Below are 15,277 nucleotides of genomic sequence, written 5' to 3' on the forward strand. Positions count from 1 at the left end.
CACAGAAGCATCTCGCACATGTGTGAGCACACACGAGCGAACTGGTAGTTTAAAAAAATGGAAGCCCACCACTGGTTCGTACTCATTAGTAACTAAGGGAATAAATAAATACTGAATGACCTCTAAATCCAAATAAATAAACTTTAACAGAAAAATACAGCACAATGTCATTTTTAAATTATTTTAAAAATGAAAGCTCTTTGTGAAACTATAAACAACACATTCTTAGTGGTTTTGCAATTACTTTCTTCCATAAATGGCTTCCATTCCAACCCAATGCTACGGAAATAATTGGGACAGACACAATTTTGTCTACCAGTGTTTTAACATAGCAAACTGTTTTAACAACATTGTCATTTATCAGAACTCAATCTTTATAACACAAACAACATCAAACCAGTTCAACCTTGACCCACCAGGATTCTCCAGAAGTCTGCAGGGTTTTAAAACACCACTTTGGTTAATAGCTATTCAGTCTTTTTTTTAATTTTTCCACAAGAAAATATATATTCCTTTAGTTTTTACCATTGTCACTAAAAGGGCATATCCGTGACATGTGGTAACAATCTATGTCAAGGGGATCAAGACTGCAGCAGTTAAGGCAAGGATAACTCAAAACGGCACTGAGGTTTTAATAATTGGGATTGTACCCAAAATAGTGATATTTGTGGTGAAGCAGAATGACTGAAGAAAGCTTCTCTTCCCTTGGAGCTGTGGTTTCCACAGGCACTTGCAAGTTGCATAGTTTTGAAGCAGAATGACACCTTCTCTTTCCTCTTCCTTGGTCAGAGTTGGAGCTTAGAGGTTTTTATCTCAGTGCTACAAAACCTCCACATATGAGTAGCTGCATAGCATCTGAGCAAATGAAAGGCCATCTGACCTTAGGCCAAAGCAGAGTCTGCTTCTGCCCAGAATCCATTGATTTCACATTAGCAGTGACTCCTGAAGTTCTCAACCTGGACTGAATTCTCTGGAGGTCTACGTGGAAGTTCTCTTCATAGGCAGGTGTTGTTGTTTTTTAAACATCTTGAGATCTCCTCTGCCTCTCCAATAACTCCCCTCTCCCCCAGTTCCACCAGTGAGATAGCAACATAAGGGAAAAAGGATTCTCTGAAGGAGGGGGAGGGGAATAAAAGACTTAGTCACTAAATATCTCTTTAGGAAATAGAGATCCCTCTGACTGGAGAATAAAAGAAGGCACTTGGTGAGACATTCAGCCACTTTCCATTCAAACTACTCAATGAGTCAATAACCTCAACCTTGTGATCCAGCTAACCAGCAAAGAGGGTTCTGTGGAGGAAGATTTCGTGGACGTGGTCACGGGCGGCCTTTTAGCAACATCCTCCTGGAAAGGGATGGTTGAACTGTTGTGGAGATCCACGTTAACAAAACACCTGCTACCCCTGATGTAGTCGGCGCCTTTTACTAACTGTTTTTCCGCCACTGGTCTGGGAAACGGATGTTGCAAAGGGGAGTTTTCTTCAATAATGGGTGGGATTCTTTCATTGCTGAAGTATCGGCAGAGGGCGTTTTCAGCTGGAAAACCAAGTGGAAAAGTCTTATAAGAATTCGCATTCAAAAAGCCTGCAAAGACTAAGTAGCTTTTAATATTATGCAGCAGACAAGATAAAAATGACTTTCTCTGTCTGCTGTGCAGAAGGAATATAATCTGAACTGGCCTCCACATTTTTTTTTTATACTAACATTCCTTTTCTTAATCCGCTAAAACCTGAATCTTAATCATCGGGAACAGCACCAGCCCAAATTTAAGTTAATGAGTAAAGTTTCTACTTTAGGAATTAATAAACTATACATAAATACATTCATTCTTAAAATTCCATTGGTGTTTCCTTTAGGAAATAAAATAAACTTAGTAAGGGACAAATTGAAACACATGAATTGCAAGGAAAGTGTTTATTTCCTCAGTCTTTCTGTTGGAACTTTCTCATTTACCACTTCTGCTATCTCCATGCCTTTTCCTTCTAAGCAAGCTTTTGAAACACAGCAAACTGAGATTGCTTCAAACTCTGACACAGATACAATGATGTAATGATATACACTTGCATCCTAATGTTTGCTGCAACCATGCAAGTCACACTTTCTGAACCACGGTGCATGTTTTGGACTTGACACACACCAATATATACACACATTCCTTGCAAACGCCAATGCCCTGAAAAGGCTCTAGGAGACAGATGTTTTCCTATTTCGGCCTAGAACTTAAGATTTGCTAGCTGTGAGCATTTTAAATATTATTTTAGCAACAATGGAATGTCCCGACTCGGTATTCATCTCAAATGAGACATTAAAACCAGTGTTTGTGCAAAAGTCCACAATTCCTGCTAGGCTAAGGGCCTCAATATGGGTGACATCAAACTGTATTGTGATTTCATTTACGCCTCATTAAAATTAAACATAGGTCTTGATGTGATTACTCTCCAATCAAGCATTTCAAAATTTCCTCAATCCATCGCATTAAAAATTAAAATTTGGTAAGCATTTCTAGAGATGTCTGATGCATACACCCAGGGCTTTCGGGAGCCACAGGCAGCCAGGGTTGTGCACTTTTACTCTCAGTATAATAACAGGTTATTACATTAATATCTGGAGTATGAAGTATCATCGAAAGCACCTCTCCTGTTAGATTAACATAACATAAACTAAGAGTCAAATATTGCTTTGACATTTGCCAAAACAATGTCTAGTTTGCTGACCCCAGGGAGGCTATCTGATTAAATAAATATGATGCCTGTTTCTCTTTGCTTGGCAAACGCACAGAGGGAAATGTAACATTAAATTGCAACGTGGACCATGAATAGACATCCTCATTGGGAAAAGCCACTGAATGTCAACAAGTTCCTTACCTTTTCTCCCCATCGCTCGCGGCTTAGAGAAAGATTCTGCAGCTCCCGACCAATTTCCATCAGCAGGCATAGACAATGGGCGAGGCTTTCCTAAAAAAATCACAGATAGTGTTACTACAAAGATACTATTAAGTTATGTGTAGGTTCTTGGTGCTTTTTCAGCTTGGTTGTTTTATTGCAGACATTTAATTACCAGGCTAGGTAACATCATCAATGTAAGAGGGGGATATTTTTGCCTTGATGGTAACAAGAACCCAGCACTTCAACCCTGAGTTACATGTACTCTCCTCCATGAGATCTGTGTGATGGCAATTATTGTGAGAAGACAACTTTAAACAAGTTCATCTAAGGCCAGCAGCTCCCATCAAGAGACCACTGGATTCTCACAAGCAAGACCTCTTTACTTCCTAATATCTAAAGCTAGACTATTTCAGTATATGGGAAGTTTATTTAAGTTAACAAAATTCAGAGGTTGATTTACTAATCATTAATAATCTAGCTGATGAACTGATAATTATTTTTTAGTTTATTACATTAATTTGTATGCTATCCTAGTTAGCCTACAGCAAATAACATCATAAAAATACGTTAAAAGTCATTATGCCTACCCAGTCCCTCAAGCACCACAGCTTGAAATAATTCCCAGATCTGAAAAATCCCATGCATTTATCCCATGAAAAATCTAGTTAATATATCAGAGCAGTCTGCAGGAGAGTTCTCCAGTCTATTCTTGTCCAACAGGGAGCAGCTGACCTTAAACATGAATTTTTTTTTCAATTTTATTAACAAACATGTAAAATACACACACACAAAACTTAGACGTACAACACATTTACACAATGCAATACAAACAGGAGCTTCCTGTTCTTTCTAGTAGCAATTATCAATCGATAGCGCTCACCTTATATTATTTCCCATTCAATTGTATTTCATTTGGGTTTCACCATTCTTAACTTTCTTATTTTACTCATAACTATTATTTTTGAGTTTTGTTACATTCCTTCATTGATTCTTGTTTCTTTCCTCCATCCACCTGTACCATTTATCCCATATCTGGTAGAATTCTGATTCTTCTTTTCCCTGAATTTCTTTAGTTAGGCTTAAACATGAATTTCTATGCATGCAATAAGTGTGGAGAAGTGTGACTTTCACCATTCTTATCACCACAGCGTAGACCGAAATAGGGGCATGCACTTGTATTCAATTACTTTCATTCTTCACCTTTTGCCACCATTACCGCATGTCTCCCTGCGGTTGTTCTGTTTCTCACAATTCCTTGGTAAGCCACTCATTCCACTCTATTTCCATTTTCCTGGACTTGTGTGGCACAACTGACTGTCTTCCAAGGTCAGTAAAATGAGGACCCAGATTGTTGGGGGCAATATGCCGACTCTGTAAACCACTTAGAGCGGGCTGTAAAGCATCGTGAAGCGGTATATAAGTCTAAGGGCTATTGCTGTTAAAGGATCCAGGCACCTGAGATGGACCACCTTAACTGATCCTCTACTTTTGTCTCTTGGGCAAAGAGTGAGAATGGAACTAATTATTCTGAGTTAAATTTCAGCAACACATGATTTTGCAGGTCTACTCAGAAACAGCTTAGTAGGTTCAATGGGAATTGTTCCTATATCAGTGAGTATAAGACTGCAAATGAAAAGTTATAAACTGCAGATACATAGCAGAGCTTACCATATTTTTCAGATTATGATGCATCTCCCTCCCCCCTTAAAAGTGGGTGAAAATTTAGGTGCATCTTTTTTTTTCCAAATTTTTTTTATTGGTTTTTACACATATATGGGGAAAGGTAAATGGGTATACAAAAATTTTTGGCAAAATTTAGGTGCATCTTATAGACTGAATACGGGTACTTTTGGCCTCCAGAACCCTCCACACATCGCTTTTTCCCCCTCCCCGACCCCCAAAAGCACTCTGCAATGTTCTGCAAATCCCATTTTTGCCAAAAACTGGCCTGTTTCCTCAAAAAATGGGCCCTTTTTTTAGACTCCTAAGCCCTCTGTGCATTGTGTTTTTGCCTTCCCAGTCCCCCAGAGGCATTCTGCAGTCCAAAAACGTTTTTGGCAAAAATGGGCCATGCAGAGCACTGCCGAGTGCTTCTGGGGGGCCAGGGAGGGTGAAAATGCGACACACGGAGACCAAAAACTATTTTTTTCTTGTTTTCCTCCTGTAAATTTAGGTCTTATAGTCCAATGCGTCTTATAGTCTGAAAAATATGGTATGTTTTAAAAACCTTTTAAGTATTTTTCATAATTTTTCATAATACAGTATTTCCATCAGTTATAGATTCTCTATGTTTGAGTCTTCTAAAAAGGAAGAGTTTTTTAAAAGCTTTTTTTTAAAGGTGGGGGTTAAACCCTCGGAAGAAAAAAAAACCACATATAGGCTCACAGTTTTCTCACCATAAGATGGAGTTTTCTCCCTCATCTTTGCAAGTGGAATATTCATTTCTCTGGGATAGGTAGGCAATGGATCAGAATCTATCAGAGTAAACCTTCGTCTTCTACATTCCTGATCAAGGAAAGAATTGGGAGATTCTGCACCTTTAGAACCAGGGAGAGGCTGTCTAGATTTATTGCCTCCTCCATAAATGAAGTTCCCTTTCTCGTCCCTGAAAAGATATGAGATTTAATTAGCAACATAAACAAAGGGCCTGAAACTCTGAACAATTCTAAGGCTATTCAGTTGCCACCTGAGAGATAGTGAAAAGAGTAAACACAGAAGGAAAACAAAAGGAACTCGGAGTTCATATGCCTGCTGCAATTTTGCAAGTTGCAGGGAAAAATAGAAAATGTGGTACAGCCCCAGAATTAAATTTTCTTCTTTTCTGTTTTCTTTATAAAGTCCCAAGCTTTTACGGTGCAAGCAACAGCATGTTTAAAGTTAACTCAAGATATTATCACATAGTACTCAGACAGGCGGCTGAATAAATCTCTGCGATCAGAAGAATGGCCTAAGTATTCTGCAATTCAATTGTTCTTCCCTAATATTGGCAGCAACTCAATAAATCATGCAAGAGACCTGACTCATAATTTTCAATAAATTACACAATGAGCACACCTATGTATCATTTCCTAATTTATACCCAGCAGAAGAACTCAATTTTTACCTTCCTTTAGAGTTCTATTAATGTTATATAAGATTTTTTTAAAAACAAGGGAATTTCTGGTTAGTACTCCTGTCAAGTATTACAAGGATTTTCTTTTTTTTAAAAAAACAACCCTTTGTTCTTTTTATAGGAAGAAATGCTGTGCACTTTTCCATCAGTATCCCTCAGAGTTCTATTTGTGATGGATGCATTACTTGGAACCTGACAGTATCTTCAAGGTGGCTTACTTTTTCCTTTTACAATATGTAAAAAAACCAGTATTCAAAACCAATTAACATGACATCCCAAGCTAGCAAATTCAAGTAATAAATAAAAAGTTGAAAAGGAAAGACAGAACGATTTGTTATCAAAAGCTGGAAAGAATGAAGCTTCAACAAATCATTTAGAGATGTCATAGAACTACTCCATAAGATTGATTCTGACATCTTACATTTATTTTAAGTTATTGCTGAATATCCAGGTGAGAATATCCATATGCAGAGTAAAACAATACTTAAAGAACAATTTGCTTCTGGGGACATAAATGATTGAACTAGACCTCTCACCCTCCCACTCATGTGACAGAAATGTTTTGGCAAATCTCCGAAAAGTAGAATCTGAATGGAGTTTTCAACATGTAGATTTATTTATCTAAAGCAAAAGATTCCAATGGAAGCTTTACCATGTTACAAGCATTGTGCATGAATATGGTGCTTAATGTAAGTCTCCACACTAACATCAGAAGACAATTATCCTTTTGCACTTTTAGTGACTTTGGCATGGCTACTTTGGCTTCCAATTCACAGTCTTAGCATACAGCATTCTGTATCTCAGAGGTATCTGGAAGGTGGGTAAGTCAAGATGGCAGGCACCCGTGTGATCAAAACTCCACCCCCAGAATAGAAGTGGGACCTTCTGACAGTCTTCCCAGTAAACTAGACAGGAAACACACCCTGATGATTTAATTCTACTTTATTGTAAGGCTACATTAAGAGAATCCAGCAAGTCTAAAAGTAAAAACTACCCACTGCCACTTTTAACTGTTTGATCCATTAGACTGGGCTCTCCCTAAGTGTTTCTCTGACCATTAAGTCACTGGGGGCTCCTCCTTCTCTTGTCTGATTATTTCCTAGGCAAGACTTCTTCCCCCTTGTTCCTCAAGGTCATCTACACATTCCACTACACCATCTCTTTGCAATCATGCTCACATCTTGACTTTCTGACATGCCCCAAGAATGCCCTTCCTGCTTTTTTCTTCATTCTGAAAAGCAAAACCAACATTAGGTCTAAACGTAAACTATTTAAAACATTTACGAGTGAAGAGATGCACAGACATTTGCATCTCTTTTTATTTGCACATGCTTTTTTTATTTGAGTATAAATAAATGTGGCCTCCGCTAAAAATCTACTGCAGTCAGGCCACTGCGAATGATCACGTCCTTTGAGCCTAAATGAAGCAACTTTAAGTCATTTCAGCTGCTTAAAGTTATTTCAGCACATCAACTTGGATTCAAAAGATTTAGAGCAGAGGTCTTCAAACTTGGCAACTTTAATTAAGACTTGTGGACTTCAACTCCCAGAATTCTCCAGCTAGCTATGCTGGCTGGAAAAATCTGGGAATTAAAGTCCATAAGTCTTAAAGTTGCCAAGTTTAGGGACCCCTGATTTAGAGGCACAACCATTTAGAAAAGAGAAATAAAAACTTCTAGTGCTAGACCGGAACTTTTTAGGAAGCAGAGATACATAATGGACAAAATGTAGGAGTTTTGCCAAGCACTACCCCTAACCAAATTATACATCTTCTACTAAATTTTTTCTAGTAATTTCTTTTTGTAGCAAAAACCTGTGCTATATAATTCTATCGACAAAGATTTTTTTCAGCCAACAGAAAATAACACTGCGGTACATTTAAGAGTTCAAAACTCTATGAAATACAAAGTAAATCCTGATTACAACGAAGTAATTCATCTGGAGAATGAATGCAAAATAGCCAGATAATAATGAGCGGCTCTTTTAAGTAATATGTAGCTGTTGGCATACCGAGGTGCGTAGGGAACAGCTGGCGGTGGAGGTATGTAAAGATCCAGAATGGCTGGTTTCTCTTTCTTTAGTGATGTCTCCTTGGTGTTTTCTGATGATTGAGTTGGGTGTAGGCTGGTCTACAGGGAGAAGATACAACAGTTCTTAAGTCATTTTAAAACTACAAAATGTAGTCAGGCCAGTTTCTCTACCATATGCTTACTTTATTCTCCATTCCCTATTTTTATCTGATTCACCGGAAACTGGAAACAATGATTTCTTTAAATACTTTATTTTAGGATAATTATTCTTGGAATTTTATCATATGCTAACTACCTAGGATTGATGACAATAAGGACATGCACAATGTTTTTAAAATAAATACTCTGTCCCCCACAAAGGTGCCTTTCATTTTTTGTGTTCTATCATGTTGGACTTAGGTTTGGCCAAAGGCTTTAAGCCAAACAGAAGTACAGAAGCAGTTTTAGGAATACAGAATTGCTTTAAAACATTAGGCACAAATTAAGAATTAAACATTGGGCAGAAGTTCAGGTTTTACCCTGCTAGAGACAGATGCTATCTATGGAAGGTTTAAGATTGTTCATCAACCTGGAAGCCATTTCCCAATGTGATCTTTCCCCAAACCTCCTCAAGCATTCAAGTGATTAATCTCATAGGGTAATTCAGTTAGATTGTATTTCCCCTACATATGGTTCAGATCCTAAATAACTTGCAAAAGAGTATATATTTTGTTCCACTTATATAGCATGAATTAATATTGTAAAAAAACCCAAGATACTGTTTTTAAATTTTTAAGGCACACTGCTTTCCTCAGTGGATTCTTTCTTAGAGATATTGAATTCACCCTTCCCTTGCCATTATCTGCTTAGACCCCAAAGAAATTCTCTTTGAAAAGATTTTAATCCCCATATCTTCCCCACCCCTTTTCCCTCCCAGGTTAGACAATGCCTCCAGTTTTGCTAATATCAGCAATTGGCACTTCAAGGGGGAACAGCATAATTCGGCATAATAGCATAATTCAGAGAGGCTATAAAGATTAATCTTTGACAAATGCAATATTTGGTCACAATTTTTCTACTCTCCAACTATCCACAGTTATTTCCTGAATTCAACTTTTGCAAAGGAGTATAAACAATTCAGCTCAAATAGCCTTTTAGATATCCACCCCAGTTAAGAATGTTCTGGGAGTCAAGGGAAAAAAATATTCTTCCCTATTTTTTAATTTCTTTTGTGCAGTAAAATAAGATTACTATAAAAGGAGACTTCACAAATTCATTTAATTTTTTTAAAAAGGCTGAAAAACTATTTTGATAAAATCAGTCGTTATGACCTACCAATTATTAAATTTGTTTTAGATTTATTTATAAACATACACACACACTTGCTACTAATTATACTAATGATACTAATATATCTCAGTACATTTCAGACCTTTTCACAGGCTCTCTATTGGAGATTTTGTATTTTTTGTTGATTTTCTTGCTTTTTTAAAAAAAAATTATTAGCCACCCAGATTTGTTTAAAACGGACAATCACATTAAGTAAATAAATACCTCATCTTATCTAAGGGAACTATTTTTGCTTGAGTTATCTTAAAATTAATATGTATTTACTACGTTTTGAGCTAATTTGACTGAGTTGATTTGTATTTACTATATCGTGTTTTTATAGTGATTTTTTTAAAACGTGTTTTTTAAAAAATCATCTTAATTTAATTGAAAGGAAAAAAATCACCTTTAGTTTAATTGAAAATTTTTATTATGAGCTAATGATGCTCTAAAATGTTTCAATCGCAGAGACTGCTTCATTTCCACATCCCATTATAATCTATAAGAACCAAGTATACACCTTTGAGTGTTCTATCATTAGAGTTGACTCTTTTTTTCCCCTTTCATTTTCAAAGTTGGAACGTTTTAAGTAGTTCCAAAGGAAATAGGGGAAAAGAGATGTAAGCAATTCAAAATTGTCTTATGCAAGACAATCCTTCCTGCAGGAATGTATGTAGATGAAAGATCACAGAGTCAAATGCCGATGATTAAAAGATTTAAAAAAACCAATCCCCAAAACTGAATACGGGAAACTGGAATATAAGAATCACAGCTAATCTAAAATCTTAGTTTCTGACATCCTAATTTTTCATGTTCTTAGAAGCTATCTTTTTGTTTTTGTTTTTTTAAAACGAAGATCACTGGATATCAAACAACTTCAACCAGTAGAAGTATGAAAAATAACAATTCAACAAGGACTCTATCTAGTGCTTATTTTGCATGGTTAAATGGATCACCGAAAAAAGAGTACCGTATTTATCGGCGTATAACACGCACTTTTCCCCCCGAAAAATAGGGGGCAAATGATGTATGCGTGTTATACGCCGATATACGCCAGGCGATATACGCCAGGTGCACAGAAAAGGATCACGGAGCGCTTTGCCCCAAAAGCAGCTGCTTTTCTGTGCGCCTGGCGTTTAAAACATCCGGCTATCTATCTAAACGCCAGGCGCACAGAAAAGGATCGCGGAGCGCTTCGCCCCAACAGCAGCCGTTTAGATAGATAGCCGGATGTTTTAAACGCCAGGCGCACAGAAAAGCAGCTGCTGTTGGGGCGAAGTGCTCCGCGATCCTTTTCTGTGCGCCTGGCGTTTAGATAGATAGGCGGATGTTTTAAACGCCAGGCGCACAGAAAAGCAGCTGCTGTTGGGGCGAAGCGCTCCGCTATCCTTTTCTGTGCGCCTGGCGTTTAGATAGATAGCCGGATGTTTTAAACGCCAGGCGCACAGAAAAGGATCGCGGAGCGCTTCGCCCCAAAAGCAGCTGCTTTTCTGTGCACCTGGCGTTTTAAACATCCGGCTATCTATCTAAACACCAGGCGCACAGAAAAGGATCACGGAGCGCTACTCAGCGGGGTGTGGGCGAGAGGAGGAGAGAATGGATGAGCCGTCTCTCCTCTCCCAGACACCCGACTAAAACACTTTCTTTCGCCCGCGGAAGAGCTCGGGCGGGCGAAAGGAAGCGCTTTAGACAGCGGGGTGTGGGTGAGAGGAGGAGAGAATGGATGAGCCGTCTCTCCTCTCCCCGGACTCCCGACTAAAAGTTAATTAAAAAAAGGAAGGAGGGAAGGATGGAACTGGAAGGGAGGCAGGGAAGGAGGGAGGGAGAAAGGAAGGATAGGAGGATAGGGAAAGAGGAAAGAAGGCAGGCAGGCAGAAGGGAGGGAGGTGCAAGGAAGGAAGGAAGCATAGATAAGCAGGAGGGAAAGAAGGCAGGCAGGCAGGAGGAAAGAGGAAGGAGGAAACTGGAAGGGAGGCAGGAAGGAAGGGAAGGAGGAAGGGAGGGTGGAAGATAGTAGCAGTGAAAGCAGCAGTGTTCATAGTTGCTTTTACTGTCCTTTTACATTATTTACCTTATAAGTGGTAATAATATTAATAAAAAAAAAGTTCTGAGCTACCCTTATTTTGCTTCAAAGTTCTTTATTTGAAATTTAAATTTTTTTCCTGAAATTTCCCTCTTAAAATGAAAAATACGCCTGTGCGTGTTATACGCCGATAAATACGGTACATATGTTTTCCAATATGAAAACTGCATTTATGACAACATTTCTATCCCACCCTAGCTTTGTAAAATCCAAGGCAGTTTGCATAACAGCAAAATATAATTAAAAGGTTCTGTCACACATAACCAATTATGGAGACAAAGTATACGTATTCAATAAATAAATAAATAGGTATATATAAAGGGGAAACAAAAAACTTCATATTACCTGTACAAGTGGTGGCTTCCACCTCAGATTTTTAAGTGGCGCGGGGGTAAAATTAAAAGACCCTGTATGGCGTTTCTTTACTAGGAGAGTAACTCCAGAAGGATTCTCACGGAGCTTCCTTACGAGATTTTTCAACTGCCATCCCACCTTTTAAACACACAACATATAAATCATTTCATTAAATCCAATTTAAGAAATGAATTTAAAATAAGGGCATCTTCAATACATCAGAAGAAAGTCAAAATGTTTCCCATTGCTATGGTTTGTGTTTGTTTGTTATTTTGCATGCTTTCAAGAGTGTAAGCGCAAAGTCTCAACGGATACAGTCTTCTTTGACATAAAACAGTTGTGGATAAATAGGATATCACTAGTTTTAGGTATATTGTTTCTGTGAATCCTTTGGATGTCAAACGGCTTTAGAGGAAGAACCATTGTGGAACAAATAATGTATCTATGGGGTCTATGTCACCCCAAGGAGGTAGATATGGTTAATTCATGTGGGAGATGAAGCATTACACCAATAAACTCTCTCCAGTATTCTTGAGGATATTAAGTATTTTTCTCTTAATGGACCACTTCCATTTGTTCTATAAACTTTCAAGCCATTGGGATAGTTTAAGAAGCAAAAAAAACTAGCCCATGCAAGAATTAATTTTGGTTTTTTTTTAACCACTAACCATTACACTCTGATTTTTCTTTTTTTTTCTTTTTGGCAGAGACTATGATTACTGTTAGGCTAGGGAAGGCAAATAATAAACAGGGAACAAATCGTCCTATCCTAGGGCAAAGAAGAAATAACGATGGGGATGATGATGGCCATTAAACCTGAATACAATTTCAAAATGGAAACTGCCACCCAAGTTCCTGTTCTTCCAAAGCCCTCTGTGCATCCTTGGTTACAATGGAAAGCCTTTTTTGCTTAACTGGCCAAGAATACAATATTTAGTGTTTGTGCTGCTTGACTATATGGCTCAAAGCTTTGTAGGTTGGCAGACAACTGGCAGAGGCACAAAATCACATAAGGCAGAGGGAAACTGTAAAGCGATGAATTGGAAATATTTCCCATAATAAAATGCTAATTCTGCTAAATAGAGATGTATTTGTTTATATAGATAACTATTCATCATAACTGTAATGATTTGTAATTGTAAAGATGCCAGAGGCTGCATTCATGGACATTTACAACATTCCTTGCATAATGATCTTAGACATTTCACTTGGATAAATTCATAAAACACTTAATAATCCAACACTGGATTATTATCAGCAGCCAACACTGAGCTTGTCAATCAGAAAGGTCGGCAGTTCGGATTCCTAGCGCGGTATAACAGAGTGAGCTCCCGTTACTTGTCCCAGCTTCTGCAGTTCGAAAGCATGTAAAAATGCAAGTTGAAAAAATATAGGAACCACCTTTGGTGGGAAGATAACAGTGTTCCATGCGCCTTCAGCATTTAGTCATGCCGGCCACATGACCACAGAGACGTCTTCAGACAGTCTCTTTGGCTTAGAAACGGAGATGAGCACTGCCCCCTTGAGTCGGAAAAAACTAGCACATATGTGCGAGGGGAACCTTTACCTTTACATAAGTATTTCTATTTTTTTACAAGAATCAACTATTCAAGCCTGTGTTTTCTTTAACCAAAATGGTTTGTGACATTTCATCCTTTTTTTAAACAGATGGTTTTGCTACATTAAGATATAAGCAGTGTTCCAGTATAAAAATAAAGGAATGCAATAGTAAATCAGGCTAAATTTTGGTTCTAAGTAGGGTATTTTGAACCACTTTTGCTATGGTCATCTGCTTACCACTGTCTGCCGGTTCACCTGAATCACTTCGTCACCAGCATGGATTTTCTGAGACCGATCAGCAGGAGACTACATAGTATAAAAACAAAGAAAACAAACATTTCCAATTTAAAAACCTCCAAATGGTACACAACCTTTGGCAGAAAAACTATATAAACGGAAATGTCTGTAGTGTTTCTGTATGAGATACAGCTCCAAAGGCAGGCCCCCTACAATTTACTAGTCATTAAATAACTAGCCAATTGTTAAAAACCAAAAAGGACTTTTCTGACACTGAGACAAAGGCTAGCAATTGAAAAGGGGGGGGGGGGGGATTCATTTCAATCTGCAGAATTCTTTTCTACTTCTCTAATAAGACACCAGAAATTTAATTATGCATCCCTAACTGAGTGAATGAAGCCACTTGTCTTGATTCCTGACAAAATTCAACCTGAAAGAGAGAATTAAAAACTTTGAGATAGTTCAGAGATCCTAGGAAAAGAGGTGAATTGTTTCATTCTCTATTAGCAGACAGCTTTGGAGTCAATCAACATATCATGCTGATGGAAAATATTTTTTGCTGAAGAAACAAGAGGGAAATTATTCCAGAACACCTTTATGTGCCTTTAAAGTCTGCAGCAGAGACTCCCATCAGGGTGTGGGATGAAGAGGAGAAAGTTCTGCTCTGCTGGCAAAGTTAGTAAGACAATTAGGAGAAATTTTGCTCAGTTCTACACTGCAAGGGACACGGTGGTTCAAAGGGACACAGTGGCTCAGTGGTTAAGATGCTGAGCTTGTTGTTCAGAAAGGTCGGCAGTTCAGCGGTTAGAATCCCTAGTGCCATGTAATGGAGTGAGCTCCCGGTACTTGTCCAAGCTTCTGCCAACCTAGCAGTTCGAAAGCACGTAAAAATGCAAGTAGAAAAATAGGAACCACTTTTGGTGGGAAGGTAACAGCGTTGCGTACGCCGTTGGCATTTAGACATGCCAGCCACATAACCACGGAAAAGTCTTTAGACAGCGCTGGCTCTTTGGCTTAGAAACGGAGATGAGCGTCGCCCCCTAGAGTCAGGAATGACTAGCACGCATGTGCGGGGGAACCTTTACCTTACACTACAAGGAAAGGAGTGCTGCAGACTTTGTTTGAAATGGCTCTGCGGCTGCAAATCTGTTCCAGTGTTTCTCTGACAGATCTCATCATAGATAAAGAAAAAAGGTCCTGAATTGACCTGCGTGACTCAAATCAGCTGAAACCAATGGCTCATTTCCCCTGTTCCCTTATCAGGTGCAAAGCAGGGCAAGAAAAATTCCCTTAGGGCCATCTGAGATGGAAAATCTTATTAGGAAAGAGATCCCCGCCGTCATCGGACTGAACTAAGGCATTCTTTTCTTACACATCAGCATTAAGAGGCAAAACTATACATGTTGCATCCTTTCATAAATGGAAGCTCTGGCGAAAGAGAGGAGAGACATTGGGAAACATACAGACTCCAAGATAACTTCCTTTTCTTAGTAACAACATTCCTTTCAGGGACCTAGCCGATCTCCCTCTGAACAGACAACTGTAGACACTGCGTATCCAAAACACATTCTTTCTGAATTGAGAATTAATTTGTTAATAAACAAAAGAGGGGGTGAAGCCCAATCAGCTTTCATCACTAGGATTTGGAAAATGACTGGAAAGTTTTGTTTGGGTCAAAACATTCCCATCAAAAGCAGGAAATCAAAAG

At 38.4% G+C, this 15,277-nt stretch overlaps 1 protein-coding gene across 1 annotated transcript in view; it reads right to left on the reverse strand.

The window, feature by feature from the left end:
- Positions 1–306: 306 nt before the first annotated feature.
- Positions 307–15,277, reverse strand: part of CNKSR3 (CNKSR family member 3) — a 101,217-nt gene continuing 86,246 nt past the window's right edge. The window contains exons 8-13 of the mRNA XM_081941090.1: positions 13,570–13,638; positions 11,764–11,910; positions 8,008–8,126; positions 5,282–5,490; positions 2,865–2,954; positions 307–1,536 (exon numbers count right to left, since the gene is read on the reverse strand). Of these exons, the coding sequence (XP_081797216.1) occupies positions 1,238–1,536; positions 2,865–2,954; positions 5,282–5,490; positions 8,008–8,126; positions 11,764–11,910; positions 13,570–13,638 (933 nt within the window). The 3' untranslated portion in view covers positions 307–1,237. The remainder of the gene's footprint in view (positions 1,537–2,864; positions 2,955–5,281; positions 5,491–8,007; positions 8,127–11,763; positions 11,911–13,569; positions 13,639–15,277) is intronic.

Source organism: Natrix helvetica (genome assembly GCF_964273705.1).
Source record: "Natrix helvetica genome assembly, chromosome: 2".
Classification (NCBI taxonomy): Eukaryota; Metazoa; Chordata; class Lepidosauria; order Squamata; family Natricidae; genus Natrix; species Natrix helvetica.